At 34.5% G+C, this 16,861-nt stretch overlaps 1 protein-coding gene across 8 annotated transcripts in view; it reads right to left on the bottom strand.

Moving 5' to 3' along the window:
* The window catches only part of LOC131691876 (uncharacterized), a 129,750-nt gene that overhangs the window by 102,752 nt on the left and 10,137 nt on the right, over nucleotides 1-16,861 (bottom strand). The window contains exon 1 of one of the 8 annotated variants that reach the window (XM_058978555.1): nucleotides 11,009-11,192. The exons of 6 other annotated variants lie outside the window; for them this stretch is intronic. In XM_058978555.1, the coding sequence (XP_058834538.1) occupies nucleotides 11,009-11,109 (101 nt within the window). In that variant the 5' untranslated portion in view covers nucleotides 11,110-11,192. Of the gene's footprint in view, nucleotides 1-74; nucleotides 215-11,008; nucleotides 11,193-16,861 lie in introns of those variants that run through there. One more of the 8 variants, XM_058978559.1, reaches the window with a different exon arrangement.

Genomic DNA, 16,861 nt, shown 5'->3' with positions numbered 1-16,861 from the left:
TATAATACTACCTTTAGATATGTTAAAGATGAAGCTACTCTACTTCTACTAATAAACGTCGTCCAAAAGCTTACATAAATATTCCGAAATTAAACACTTTTCTAGAGCACATAGTTTTTTTCCCTGTCCGATCAGTTAGTTTGATTGGTTAAATTCATCTCCTAAATGACACACATGAATTGATATGGTCTGTAACAATATCAAACAATATAAAAAATCAAGGTTTCACCACGCTTTGTTCTCGGCTTCCTCAATTGAACCTCACAACTCATTCACGCGTCCAGTCCAATGGACAGTATAGTCTGGCTAAACTGGACAAAGTTCTATCATCAACTGACAAATTCTATAATTCTTCGCACATTTCCAGTACGGGAAAAGCCAAGCCAAGTGCCCAAGTCAAACACACCTTCAGCTCGGGTGAAATGTGTGCGGGAGTAATATGGTCAGAAAATGATCCCCCATACACAGGTCAATGAAAGAGTGGAATAAAAATAGCAAGTAAAATATAAAACAATGATGAAAACATTACAAAAGCAGAGGGTGGTCAGTGAATCGAGACAATATGAGAGAAGTTTACCGGTGTCTACAAACGCGAAACTGTTACATATACATAACTGTTAAATAATCTACTAACGGTTGAGAGAAAAACCTTAATATTGACAAGTATACTGAGTTATTACAAGGATTCGAATAAATGTCCGTATTTTGTGTAACATTTTTAAAGTGGGATCCACAATAAAAACTTCTTCAGATGATGAACGAAACAGCATGATCGTCAGCAAAATTACACACAGCTATCGTGTCTCTCCCATTCTCTCGGCGCTTCACCTGGGCGGCAGTGGTTAGATCACCTGGTCACCAACTGCGTCTGCATGCTGCATGTACGGACGGCACTACTCACCAGTACAAACGTGATCACTATGGTGCTTACATATATTTCCGTTTTAAGTCGAACTCGCCAGGTTGCATGACTGCCACGATCGGTGGTCACCTGCAGTTACTACGCGGTGAAATGGTAAAGTAATCGTTCACCTACTTCACATTACATTCTATACAGACTTGATGGTTGAATATGATGGTCTAGGTGAGACAATGTGCATCGATCAAGGGGCATTCCAAAGGCTTGCAATGGTTGGACTGTGGGCTGAGATGTTGAAAATGACAACCTTTCAGGGGATATTGTCGTATGTACTGTGTACAATAATGTTAGCATTAGATAGGGACAAATTTTCCTGATAGTCAGTTGAAAAAAATAAATAAAGAAGAACAATTGAGTGGTCACGGAAAAGCCATTTTTGCAAAAGCAACATTTCGAGATAATTAAGTTTAAAATTTTAACTTACTTACGAAGCACTGTAATTTTCGATCTATTTCTCGGATCTCTAAAAAAATTTGGGAAATATGTTGACGGGTACTTTCAGATAAAGTAGCAATTTTTTTGAATTTTTGAAAAATAAAGTGAATGTAATCCCTTAAAGCAGGTTCTTTAAAACTGATGAGCATCAACGTAGGGGAGGGAATTTTCCCGTTTGGGATGTTTGCATAATTTAAGGAGTTTAACCCTAAAAAAGCAAGCTTACATTGTGACTTCAAGAAGCATCGCTCCTAAGACCCAATGAAATCGAAAGCCTCTTTTTTGTCGTTTTATCAGTGAAAGAATCGAAAGCCCGAAAACGCACGATCATTTGTATTTCAAATTACAAGTTCACTAAAACTAGATAACTGTAACTAGCCGGGCCTTTGGAGGGTTAAAAAAACCATAGAAATTATGTTTTGTTCCAACAATACTTCCAGTTCGTATTACGAACCTCACAATTTTTCTTAGAACAACTATGTGATCTTTTTACCACTAATAACCATTCCCTTGTATACCATATATACGACAACTTATATATTTGACATCACCAATTCAAGGGGATCAAAATGATTTGAAATTAGTCTATTTTTTAATACATTTCCCAAACTCCACTATTTATTTTCATTCTTATGCATAGAAACGAAGAGTAGTAATAAATGTAAAAGACATTACCTCATTTATATTGAATAGATTTAGCGACCAGAAAAACTGACATACCATTCCACCTCTAAGTCGATCGAAAATCCTAAAAAATCATTGAAATTAGTGGCTATGTCAGTTTTGAACAAATCTCAATAAATCATGGTGCTAGTTCAGAAGTCAAATGTGACGAACTTATTCATTTTATCAAAAAGCGTTGCGTGTACACGTAAGAATTAAATTATTTTTTTGAACGAAGAGAGATAGAACTTCTACAAAGTTGTGTAATAAACTTCTTGTAGTAATTGATTTTGAATATGTTAACATTGCATCTTATTTCTCCTGCTTTCGTCCTCTACTCGGTGACATGTTACACTAAAATTCTTCAACGGAAATATGGCGTATACTATTAAATGCAATTCTTCCGAACATATCATTCAAGCATCTATACCATTTTTCGGAAAACTAATTACTTTGCAGAAGTTAACTTCTAAACTAAAACCATGTGCTGTTATGCCCTATGCGAAACAAACTTACTTCAATAGAAAATTAATATTTTCGCCCGAATTGATTAGAACTCTTCTACAAAGTTGTAGGCAGTAAAATAATTTTTCAGAATCTAGAGTGCACCAAAGTGGAAAAATAGATTTTCCAACCACTTCGCTGGGAGAATGAAAGGGCTTGTTTCGGTATGCTTTGTGAGCCAACTTATGTGCATCCGACCCTTTCCTGTTTCTACGGTTCTAAGCATTTTTTCAGAACTTTTTGAATCGAAGAAGATCGGTATTCCACCACGTAGAAGCACGTATAACTCAAAGTGGACCACCTTGGTATGCTGCTACTATGAGTGGGTTTGTTTTATCTACGACCTCATCCGAGTCACTTGGAGATTCAATCGTTGGAAAATACCCATGGAATCTTGTCGCCAAGCCCTCTTCGTAGAAGTCCCAGTTCGTAGATTGTGGAATATGATATATGACGTTTAGGGTTCTTGTAAATAGAATTGTATCCCTAGTTTTAAAACACCGGTGAATTTTCTCATAAACATTTGTTCCCCCTTTTGTGTACCAAACTATTTTGTTAGTTTTAAGATAACTGTAAATATTTCCTAAAAAACTATTACTATTGAATTCGTTGTTTTAAAATTTTTCATAAAAAAAAATCTTTTGCTCCCTCTCTTGTATATAGAATCTTATTTCTAGTCTTAAGATAGCTGTAAAATTTTTCTTTAAAAAAAAAAAAAATATTTCACCATTGTAACCTCCTAGTTTTAAAATATCCAAAATGTAAAAAAAAATATTTCACCATTGTAACCTCCTAGTTTTAAAATATCCAAAATGTAAAAACAAAAGAATTTGGCACCGCCAAGCTAACGCATTTGTGCCTATCAAATAAACGAAATGAATAAAAAAAAAATGACGATTAGGGCACCGCAATTTTTTTTTTGAATTTTCAAAGACCTCCCATATTGTGACAAATGTCAAAGTAAACTCAGGTGCCAAATTTCACATCTTTTGGACAATTCTAGACTCCCGCTCACTTCGCTTGAAATTTTTGAAAATGGTGCTATGGGAAATTATGGAAGAAAAATTTATTAAATGCTATATCTTTTGAAGTAGCAATTAGAAAATTACAATTTGTACCTCTTTTTAAAGGAAATAACCTTAGTATTTGGACGGATATATTCCTGTTTCTATAAAAATACGGGAAAGTGGGGTACTGGGTCATATTGACATATTGGGTATTTATTTTTAAAATAATTTCTGCTCTGTGGTGCAAATCATACATATTTTACAGTTTTTCTAATGCGAAAATATCTCAGAAATCGAACGGAATCTTTTGTCAATTGTATCATTTTCTCTATTATTCTTCAATCAATTTTCATAAAATGTACCTTGTTGAACGTGAAAAATTCTTAGAAATACAACAAAAATAGAAACAATTTTTTTTTTGACTTTAACTCTACAAATCACATTTTTTTCATTAAATGTCCTAATACCTCAACTTCCTCTATTTTTCCAGGATGGAAACTTTTCTCATGTCATCTCCAAGCGCATTTTACACTAAACGTAGTGAATTAAATAAGAATTTTGTTGTTAAGTTGTTCTAAATATGTGCGATTTTATGATAAAAAATATGAAATCGAGACTGTATGTCAGATAATTTGATGTTTCTGAATTTTACCGCTAAAAATTCTGTTTTTATTTTGTTCCTAAGGATTTTCCACGTTCAACAAGCTACAATTTATAAAAATTGAGTGAAAAATAATAAAGATATACACACGAGAAAATGACAAAATTTAATATGAATGACGAAAAGCCCTACTACCCCAACTACTCGTATTCGGACAAAGGTCAAAACGTTCTGTTCGATTTCTGAGCTTTTTACACATTATAAAAACTGCGAAATATGTATGATTTGCATCACACAGCAGAATTTTTTTTTTAAGTGGGGGATTTTGGGTTCAAAATGACCCAGTACTCCACTTTTCCGTATTTTTCTAGACTCGGCAAAGTATTCATTCATATACTAAGGTTATTTCCTTTAAAAATAGGTATAAATTGATTGCTACATCAAAAGTTATAGAATTTAATATATTTTTTCTCCTTATTTTCCCATAGTACCAATTTTAAAACTTTCAAGCGAAGTGGGCGGGAGTCTAGAATTGTCCAAATGATGTGAAATTTGGCATTAGAGCTTACTTTGACATTTGTCACAGTATAAGAAGGGGGGAGGCCTTTGAGAACTCAAAAAAAAAAAATTGCAATGCCTTAATGACGATATCTGGCGAGACGTTTTAAAGATCGAAGACGATGCACTTATTATCAGATAACTACTTTGAGCTCGTTTGGTTCGCGCTAGTTTGCCAACTTATGCGTAATTACGTCAGAGCAGAGAGTTGCATCTAATACCTCTTCCCAATTTTGGGTGTTGCTTTGAATTCGAAGTTATTTTCCATATAAATGAAATGTCTGTACTTCTACGTGTTTTTGTAAACTTTTTGAGAAAATAAAAAAAAATCTCAGAAATTGTAGCCGACATCAAATATTATCGATTGGTTTATGGAAAAGTGTAGGTCACCGCTTTGAATTCGAAATTATTGGCCAACTAAAAGAAATTTCTGTACTTCTGTACTAAAAACAACTTCAAAAAATAGAAATTTTAAAAAATCCACTAGATAGTAATATAGTGCGCACATTACAAGTCTACAAGCCGTGAGGATTTCATTGGTATAAGAAAAAATCAAATTGGTTTACAAACGGCCGAAATACAATTGTTTGCACTGAAAAGCTTATTTTTTCTGTACTGACTATCAGTTACTACAAATTTACTTCTCATAATTGATTACCGGTTTTATAAAAGAAATACCTATCCAATGGGGAATAAAAATTTGAAATCGGTTTACAAACAGCTATGATATGGCAAGTCAAAATAGTGTTCCCATTTTTTTCCCCGCTGACTTTCCCAAGTAACAATTGAAGTTTTATAGCACGCTACAAGTCCAATCTATGTTTTATGAGTGGCTATAAAACTGTCTTAAAACCTCATTTGTTACTAGGGTTTGTTTCACTCGTTTTACTGTAACTCACGGTAGACAATCCTCCAATTTTGTGAACGCGACGTGTTCACAAAAGACGTACATTTCCTGTGGTGAAGACAGATTTAAAATCGAGTACGTAGCGGATCAGATATGACCGGTTCGTTCCCATTTTTTTGACCCCCTTGGTATTCCGGGTGTTAAATACTTGATATCAATGTTCTTCATTCATTCAATGAATTCCTCGAAGATCCGTTCGGAAATCTCCAAAATCGTGACCGACTCTCTTATATTCCGATGAAACTTTACAGGTTTTACCGGCATGGAAGACTAAACATTTTCCACAGTTAATAAGATTATTTTGATCCAAGCGCAATTTTTTAAAAGAGCGTAGACGTTTTATACGAGCAAAAATTTCAATTTGTTTTTGTTCGGTTACTATATTTTATACAGAAAAACTATCTGAGAACGAGTTGCACGGAATGAATACTTCTTCACGAAAAAAATACACACTGAAAAAAATGTTGTGTCATTTTTCTTAGAAACAAAAATTTATGTTATAAATTTAAAATTTTTGATATTTTGTCAATTAAAACCTAAAGAGAAATGAAACATTTGGAATGTTATTACATGATGGAGATCTTATTGATAAAAAAGTTTTTCTAACAATAACTTTATACATGTTTTAAATTTCATTCTAATTGACATACAAAGCTATATTTATTACATAATATAATTCTAAGTATCATTCTAAATTAAAGTGCATCTTACAAAAATCTTCCAAAATGCGATAGTTTTCGATATATTTGGAATTTTGCTCCAATAAAAACAATTAATTCGTGTAATTATGCACTTTTTAAAAGATAATCGCGTCACTCTATCACAAAATGTCAACAATCTAATGTTTGTCGATTTATAGACGTAAAAGAAACTTTAGGATCATTAAGAAGCTTTCAACAATAAAGTTTTCTTAACAACAACTTTTGACATATTTGTATAAATCATATTATTTGCATTCAGGAATTCAATTTTATTTTTGAATATGATTCTAAACGCCTAAAATTTTCTGAAATGTAATAGTTCTCGAGATATTTTAAATTTTGTTTAACAACACAATTATTTTGTTTTCTTATGACCTTTTTATAAGTTATTCGCGTTTCTGCAACAACAACAATATGTTTTTCAAAAGGCCCATAACATTTCCTGTAACTTTTCCATTGATATCAACGCGACATAGTAAACCATTCGAAAGCTACATGAAAACAACCAAAATATGATTCAACCATAATTAAACTACATAGAAAAACCTGTTTTAATCCAACTAGTGGTGCAATTGTGCCTTTCTCATTTGTCCAAACTACGATTCCATGGCTGGTTATATAATGGAGAAAATGTCTATTACATATTCAGTACGACTTGCACATACATATAATGGATCGACAGCAACGAACTTGAGATGCTATGTATCGACGCTGAAACACTTGAAACCGGTGACGGATCCAGGAGGAGGCTTCGGCGATTCCGGAGGAAAATTTATTTTAAAGACACTAGGAAATTTTATTCGGGAGAGGGCTTGATGGGTTTAGGGAAGGGTGGTGTGTGATGTGTGCGTGGGGTGGGGGGGGGGGGGTGCTAACCCGCACCGCATACCCCTAACTACGCTCCTGTCAAAATACAGAAAACCTATATTAGTCAAAAAAATAGGATTAGGGATTAGGTTGACGATGTTCAGAGTGATTGCATAACCATTCTATAGGAGAAAGGCAAAAGGGAGTTTCGTCTATTTTAATACTTTGGAGTATTGAATATAAAAGAAATTGCCAATTTAATCGTGAAATCGTTTGAAATAATTGCAAACTAACAGCACAAAAACTGTTTTTAAACCTTAAATCCACAATGTTGTTTTTAAAAAAACATTGTGAAACATATCCCAAAATTATTGTAGAAACGCATTAAAGCTTAGAATCAATTTTCACAAGGTTGCGCCTTCGAGGGTGAAAATAAGACTTTTTAAACTAAATTTGGTACATCTTGCTTGGAATTTAATATTTTTACTAAAATCTAAGATTTGTTTTTTGAATACAGACACTTTAGGAACCTTTAGAATAGCAAGGTTAAGTAAACTTTTTATAGTGTTCGTAAACCAAAGTCGCACAATATTCTCAAAGGCGGTGGTCAGTTATTCTCGTCCGCGTCTTTTATTAGCTATTTTTAAAAGGTGGTTCATCGAAAGTGAAAATAGTAGTTTAATAGTAATAGTTTTCATTTTACTATATTTAAAATTGCGCATATTTTTGCATATTTAATTTTGAATGTTCGTTGATTTGATGGCATTGTAAGAGAACAAGTATCCGCCGGGTGATGCCAAGCAAGTTGACTTTTTTTTGGACTGAGCAAACTATTTTTTTTTGATTGTGTGATGTTTATTTGACCATCTAGGGAACTAATCCACAGGGCATCAATATGCGTGTGGAATGCGCATGGTCTTGTCTGAGTAGAATGACGACTGTTGAATTATGTATGGGCGTTAAGAATGGACAGCAATTTTTGTCGGGAAAAGTTCATCTTTTGTAGATTTCAATAAAGTAGAACGATACTCAACAAAATTTTTTCAGAATCTACGCTTAGGTAAAACTGGGGCACTAAATGATCAAGCCAATATTTCAATGGAATAGTAGTTTCCTCTACTACTGAACCCCAATACCTCTCCCCCATCATCCAGGCAGTATCCAATTTCCGGCCAATTTTTTAAATCCTGTTCGAATGAATTTTCATTTGCATAATCTGATAGGCCAGATTCTGTGCTTTTTGATTCGAAGTCATTCGAATGTTTACCGGATCATCATATCCCATGCAATGCCGATAAATTTACTCGTACTGCCTGAATCTCTTTGACTTTTTTCGGTTTCTGCATCTACTAGACATTTTACGTTTTCCAAATCGCCGCAAAGTATCATTCTTATTTGCTTTAAAATTCATGAATTTGCTGTTTGAATTCGATTAAAATGTTTGTAGGCCTTCCTTGGCCGGCTATTTGCATACATGTAACGAATCCTAGACCAATTTCAATACCGTGATGCTTATGGAAACGTCGCTGAGTCGGTGGCATTCCTTTAAGTAAGTATTACATCAACATTTCCTATCCTATCCCAAGTTCCGGTTGTTCGTTGTTCGCGGCCGGCAATGACGTTTCGCATTGGTTTATTGGACTCGAAAGATCCAATGCTTTTTTCCGAACATTGACAAACACAACAAACAAGATGAGTTAGATTATCAATAGCCAAAATTATAATCGTTAGAATGCAATCTACCGTGCTTTGCAACGCAATAAACATCGGACAATGTGCTCGAAAAGTATAACATCAGTTGAACTGGTACACGGAAAAAAATCCGTTCATAAATTCATGAACAAAAGGTCACGATTTCGTGAACTGAACGATTTACGAAAATTGTGACCAAGTTCCTGAAATTGTGAATAATAAACCTCATATTTATGAAACTATTTGTGTGTTCTAATAACCAGTTCGCCTCGAATATATACAATGCGTTACATTAGAATGTTTGGTTGGGTTACTGTTGTTGTTCCTTGAATATGCTTAGTTTTTGTTGTTCATGATTTGGGAATACACAGTCGACAGTCAATCGTTGTTCATGATTTCAAGAGCTTATTCGCGATTCTTATGAATTCCCATGACGTTAGCGGAATTAAAGTTTTTGATTTCCAGATCTTAGTCGCGATGTTCGTAATTTCCATTCAGGTTATCGTGATATTTTGGCCTTGAGTAGAGTGATTCATGTTCGTGATATCAGGATCTTTGTCAAGATTTTAAATATGTTTATCACCAGTTGTGTGATTTGTGTTCATGATTTCAGGGTCTTAATCGCGATTTTTGTAACTTCTGTTCATGTTATCGTGATATTTTAGTCATGAATAGAGCAATTCATGTTCATGATTTTTGTCACGAGTTGTGTGATTTGTGTTCATGATTTCAGGGTCTTAATCGCGATTTTTGTAACTTCTGTTCATGTTATCGTGATATTTTAGTCATGAATAGAGCAATTCATGTTCATGATTTCAGGATCTTCGTCACGATTTTAAATATTTTTGTCACTAGTTGTGTGATTTGTGTTCGTGATTTCAGAATCTTAGTCACGATTTTTGTAATTTCTGTTTATTCTGTTCTGTTTTTATATTCTATTTTAGAGCTTACATTCGAAGAGCAATGTAACTAATGTTCACGATATCAGTATTTTATCATGGTATTTGTAAACTCTCTTCGTACTATCGTGATCTATTATTTTTTCGTTACTAACGGTTTTTTTACTCGGAATAAAGTGACAATATGAACTGGATCATTAAAATAAGACTCGTTTGCGATAACTGGTTCTGTGAACTATATCACGCACACTATTTGGGGTTCTCAGTGCAGTTTTCGTTTTCTGTTTGGATATCACAATGAACCTTATCAAATGAATAACGATATTCGAGGTTCTAATAGTTTTTTTTTATATCTACTACTCGTACCTCTTACCGATCGCTAGCAGCTGGGTATTTCATGAAAAAGTGCATAGAAAAAAAATGATTCCATGAATAATACTCCAAATTTTGTGAAAGAGTTCACGTAAAAATTTCATTACCATGTTGCATGAAATTGTAAATGATTTGGGATATCGTCTAAATATCACAAGCACGCAAATAGATAATAGATAGATCGTAAATCATGTACTAGGAATCATGAACCAGTTCTCGAAAACATATTATTTTATGATTTCGTGATTCATGAATTAGTTCACGAGGATTGAATGGATACATGAATAAAATTTCGTGAAATAGTTCATGAAAAAAGTCAGAATGTTTTGATTTTGTGGACTACTGTTCCTATAACTATGAAAAATTCATGAGTCAACCTTTGGTTTAATTCATTTAATGTTCATAAAGTTGTGAACTAGTTCTTGGCGGAAACCGTGACTGAAGTTCACAAAACAAAAGAAAATATTTCCACTAATGAAAGCGTTATGCGTTACTGAAGGGAAATAACATAATTATAAAAGCCATGATTCATGGCACTTTATTCACGATTTTGGGAACATTTTCCGTGTATATAACTATATACTAATAGATGGTCACTTGCAATGTCAAGTTGGTGGTCCTTAAAAAAGACAATTAAAAGATTTATTAGAACCATTCTCTTTTAGACCAACAAAGCACTAAATTCAAAAATAAAATCAATACATTTTTCAACATGTGCGATCATATCTGTAATCCCATTGCAGTTATTATTTTTCAACCCTTATATACGATGCCCACCGTGTCGCTCATTTCTGGCCTCGAGTTGGCTTATCTGGGTCACATGAGCCAGTGATTAGCATAATTTACAATACGACTATTTACACTAGTAAGACAACAGGTGATATGATTTTCCCATCTCTGTGATGGCATTATTTAATATCAAAATCCGCTTATTTAGAGTTACCTGATGTACCGATGACTTTGTACGAGTAAATATATACTGCCAACCGCTCCGATCAATATTGAGAGGCCGACTCCCGGAGTGAACTTGAATTCGTTGAACATGACGTTGGCTTACTGGAGGACGTGGATGTCAGATGAAGAACTTTCACTATATTGGATTGACTGTTTCGCAGCTCAAACACAATTTCAGAGTTCTACCAATCACTAAGTAATTAAAGGATATGTTATTCTTTGGTTGAGGGGAACTCAAATATTGTTTTTGTCAACCAATAACTTTCACTTGTGCAGAAAGGTTGATAAACAAAATATGTGTTGGATGGGGACGTGACAATTGATTAGCGTTGTTTGCATTGGTATCTCTTCCACTGTATTCATTATTCCGTGGATACGCACATTCCATGGAATTTGAATTGAAATAAGTATGATGTTACCGGTTGATCAGATTAGCTTAGCAGGTCAGAAATTAAATTGAATGTTATTTGGATATTTTTATCGACGGAAACACGAATCAGAGTCTAATTGTTTTGGTAAATTTAGTGATAAGACTAGTTCGATTTTGATAAGAATCAATTGCGATGATATCCACCGTATTTTTAATCCTCGATTGGTAGTGTAGGCCGATTTTCATTCATAGATGTTAAAATTTTGTTTTTAGAATTTAGAATTTAAAAATATACAATATAACGATTCACACGGGCCCAGAGGTAGCTAAATTTTTCGTGATTAATTTCAACAGCTTTGAAATAGGGTTTGAACTGGAACGATCAATGTCTGTATCTTTATACTTCATACTAATTCATTAAATTGAATTACGATGTAACTACAAAAAAATGAAAATTATTCCTCGTACTATTATTTAAAATTCACAAGAACACTGGTCTTCACTCCCAGATTTGACACTCACAGCAGTTACTAATCACTACACCAATAATTTTCACCGTCTGAGGTTGTCAATGAAGCTACTAATTGGCATATCCTGCTAGGGCGATTTTTTCCCATAATAGACAATCGACACAAACGGAATAGTATCGTCCCGAAATCAAATCCACCCGAACTGCAACTGATCGGTTTGATAAGTACACCAATTTTGCAGGTTTTCGTTCAAAAATCGTTAAGAGATATGGAATGCCGTACGAATTGTTGGCTCTTATCTATCTGACTGGAATTCACCACTTTGCGCTTCCATCGGCATTTGTCACATGTGCAGCTACACAAACACTTTACTTGCTCTCGTTCAGTTACTTTTACAGATATTTCAGAGTAGAACTTGGTTTTCTCGTATAATGTACTCGTAGCCATCTAGTTTGAACTCAGACCGCTCTACTTCGCGAAACGGATGTGTTCAGTCCTGTGATTCTCACGTACCAGCTAATTAACTCATAGTAGAATGTTTACACTGACCAACACACTCCCGCAGATAAATACAAAAAAATTTGAGCAATATACGTTAGGCGTGATAAAGTTTACGAGCGCTTCAAGCTGGAGGACACCAGCACGATTATGACGCCGGTTGTCATTCAATGAAATGTGTTTAAAGTACCACCTTCCAATCACAAAAATATAAATTGCTCTGATATTTCTAAACTTTTTGGACCTCACTAAAATGTAAACATTTTGTACTTTAATCGAAGAAATTCACCGCCAAAGCCACTGCCGCCACCAAGGTACGACTGAAACTATGGCTGCGACAACCAATTTTGCATGTCCGCCAATAGCTTCGAATAAAACGTATTAAAACAGCATAATTTCCGACACGCAACAGATGCGGCACGGCAATGGCCTATCTCATTTCGCACAGCGCCTTTTCCCTCTCTGGTGACGACTATTGGTGGCTGTAACCAGTTATATGGGACCCGTAGGGAGGTCACGCCAAATGATTAAGGAAACCGGTGTGTGCCACCTTGTCCATTACACAATCGAATTATATTGATTTGAATCTTGCGGTTTCAGTTAGGTATAGACTTGAGAGCGATTATGCAAGTTTTGCTATTAACTTAACACTTTTAATTTTAAGAGGGTTAGAGAGAGAGTAGCATAACTGCAAAATTTCGGTCAGGTCTGTCAGATTTTGCAAACCTCTCCAAATGAGCACTATAGCAGATAGTGGGTTAGTGAATGTATCCATGGATAAAACTCATCTAGAGGGTTTCCCAATTCGGGACCGGTACCTGCCGGTAAACGAATCGCATGCGTTTATGAGGCTTTCCAATTCCAAGATTCACGATACCAATTCAACTGAAAAGTTTGCGGCCTACAGGTTGAACATTGCCGGCGACAGAGTAAAAGTAAAAGTAGTTAATGTGCATGTTACATGTTGTCAGTGAATGTTAAGGGTAGGTTATCATTTTTGGGGAATAAAAAATTGATTTTGTCGTTTTTGTGTTATTTGCAGGTGTCAACATTAGGCAGAATGGACATTAGGCCGAAGGACAATAAATTACAGAAAAAATCAAATAGAGTAGTTGAAGCTGAACACAAGATTTGAAACAATGATCAGTTTTCAATGAAGGGTGATTTTTGCGTTATCTTTTTCGCTGCATATTTAAATAAAGCAAAAAGTCTGTTCACTACTAATTACCTATATTTATATTTAGGCGGCAAGAAAACCAAAACTAATCAGTTTATTATTCTTCAAATTGGTGTTACTGGAGTATATATGAAATAAATAAATAAAGTTGTCTCGAAATGTGCCTACGTCATATCGCTCCAAGTTATGTGGCGTCCGACAGCGCTGCCGCTATGTCGGACTTAAGGGGGGGGGAAGGGTTGATGGGGTAACGGTTTATGTAAAAAAAAAAAAAATTTTTGGATTATTTTTTTAAGACTATGCGTGAAGCGAATTTATCAAAACTTTCGTACATTAGAATTTATCATTTCAATAACATTTGTAATTTTTCTATGGAATATATCGACAAACGACTCGGTGACAAAGCTTTTTCTCTGGAAAAAATCTGTTTTAATCCACCTAGTGGTGCAATTGTGCCTTTCTCATTTATCCAAGCTATGATTTAATGACAATATAACATTGTAGAAATGTCTATTACATTCTTATTACACTTGATAAGCATATATAAGTGCACGACTGTCACGAACCTGATAAGCAACATGTAGATACGGACACACTTGAAACAAACAAAAATATAATATTTATATAGCTTAATCAGCGTGAGTTCAATGTTGTCTTTATTTTAACTTCATGGTGGACAAGGGAAGGGATATAATTAGTGGAAGGGGGAGGATGCGCCGGCAATCATATAATTTATTTTAGTACACGGGGTGGATGAAGGGCATGCATGTGGGAGGTTGGTCTGAGAGGGGGGGGGGGGTTGAGAGGTAGGAGGTGGAGGGGCAGATGGAGGTTTCAACGCCGAACTTCATATTATACCTTCCATTTGAGACTAAGATCTGGAATTTGTCCGGAACCCTGGGACTTCCGGAATTATCGATAGTGGACAATACATTTCAATAATTTATGATTCGCCATAAGTGATCTAGGCCAGCGAGGAACAGATGAACAATTCCACTTAATGAAAATGCATACTAGGCAGCGGAAAGCACTTCCTAAACCGTCCATAACAGCACCGAAGACAACAGTAGACAAATGCAATAAATTGGATTTTGTAGTTTATTTATCGTACTAATGTTTATAACTATAGCTGGTTGCCCGTTTTTGTCCGTATAAAAGTTATTGCTATTGAAAATAGCACTATCTTTTCCAAAAATTGCTCAATAACTTTTAAAATAGAAGAGTTAGAACAAAACGTTGCGCAACTAAAGAGCTGCGGGTAGCATTAACAGAAATAACTTTGTAGAACATTCTAAATTCATAGGTACGATACCAAAAAAGTTATATTTAAAAAAAAATGATTTTAAGGGGTCATCCACAAACAAGGCACTATAACATCACAAGTATTGAAGATGCAGATTTGAACTCTTAAGCAAAATTATTCGCAAAAAGTAGCTCTACAACATTGCAGTACATATGATTTCATTATCTATACATTTAAAAAAAATAAGAAAAATAACTCACTTTAGGGAGATTATTCACTGAATGTACTAAACCAGAGGAAAGGTCTTGAAATACTGATAAAATCTTCAGGAGACATTATTGATCTAAACTTGACCGATTTTGTGTAAATAATTAATCGCGTGTTTTTGCAAAAAAAACCACGAAATCATTTGAAAATGATTGTGGAAATTTTTCATTGGAATTTTTTATAATTACTTTTGAATATCCATACTAGAATAGAAAAAACCTTTTTTACATTTCTTATAAAAGAAATATATAGAATTCGCTCAAACTTTCAAGATTTTTTCCGAAGCCGAGTCTTATATACCAATCGACTCAGCTCGACGATTTGGGACAATATCTGTGTGTGTATGTAACGGACAGGCTCTCATTCGTGTTTCTCAGCAATGGCTGAACCGATCTTATCCAAACCAATTTTAAATGAAAGGCCTATCACCCAAACAGAACGCTATTAATTTGTGCCATTTAAGCCAATATATTCTGATTCCTGATTGTACAGCTTATACGAATACCTTTCGAACGAAATGGACGAAAGATTTTTATCATGTCCCATAGCCACAAATAAGACCAAAAGCAGGCAATGTATTTTTAACGCCAAAACGGCTAATTTTAGGTCAATAGTATCTTCGGAGAATTTAATGGATGTAATATGGCCTTTCCTTTGGTATTATCTTTATGCTGATTAATCCACCTACGAGTGAGATATTTTCATAATTTTTCTTATATTGAAACGATGTCTTCAGCAAATTTGTAGCTCTTACTTTTGCGAATAACTTTACTGAAGACATCAAATATCTATTTTGAATACTTTAAAAGTTATAGCTTGTTGTTTGTGGATTACCCTTTGTCGCGTATTTATTGTTCAATATAGTAATAATCCATTTAAATTAGCCAAATTTTATTTCGCTAAAACGAATTTCCTTTTTCTATCTACAATCGCTAGAAATAACCGCCGAACAATTCCAAGTTGTCTACATGGAACTTGATCACTTATCGATGCAAAAATTTTCATTTGTGCGAATCTGATGGCTAAGATACAAACATCGGATCGATCTGAAACACATCTTAGAAAATGAAAAGCTATATAAATAACTCCAAGCAACGGCGTAGCCAAGAGAAGGCTTCAGGATTCAACCCCACCCCTTGCCACCCACCCAAAAAAATAATTGAATTGATAAGAATAATTCATTGATGCTGACTGACTTCATTCAATATTATAATCTCAAATACCTGCCTGAAAACATTCCAATAGACACTCATTCCAGAGTTCTGAAATCAATCATAATCCTAAGATTTCCTATCATAGTGAGCTCACTTTTGAATGGATGTACTGTATTATGGATTAGGGTCGTTTTAATAGGAAGCGAAGTTGGAAACACAGCATTCAACATTTGCTGAACATGTCTTTATTTTCGAAAGAGTAGAGTACAGTTGTAGAGTTGAGACGAAAACGTAATATGATTAACAACGAGAATAACACTTTCCGAAAGTAGAGTAAAACTTATAAAAAATGGCGTTTTCCGTTCGACTCTCGCAGACTCTCAATTTTGATGAGCTTTTAATTTTTGATGTGTTACCAATTATATGAATAGGTAAAATAAATGTTCGCAAACAGTAATTTAACCCTTTCATACCTAACTTTTTTCTAGTGCATGTAGGATTTTAAAACTATTTTTACTTGGAAACGGTGGGGTCAAGAAACACGAAAAGCCATTTTTCATAAAGATAGGTGCTTCCCTCGCAGTGCTAGAAGCTGCTCAATTTTTACCTTCCAATGCTCAATACAATTCTCCTAGAATATTTACAATAGTCCACTTGTGTGGA

Source organism: Topomyia yanbarensis, chromosome 3 (assembly GCF_030247195.1).
Source record: "Topomyia yanbarensis strain Yona2022 chromosome 3, ASM3024719v1, whole genome shotgun sequence".
Classification (NCBI taxonomy): Eukaryota; Metazoa; Arthropoda; class Insecta; order Diptera; family Culicidae; genus Topomyia; species Topomyia yanbarensis.
Note: the sequence above shows the minus strand (reverse complement) of the source record. Positions and strands in the feature narration are given on the sequence as shown.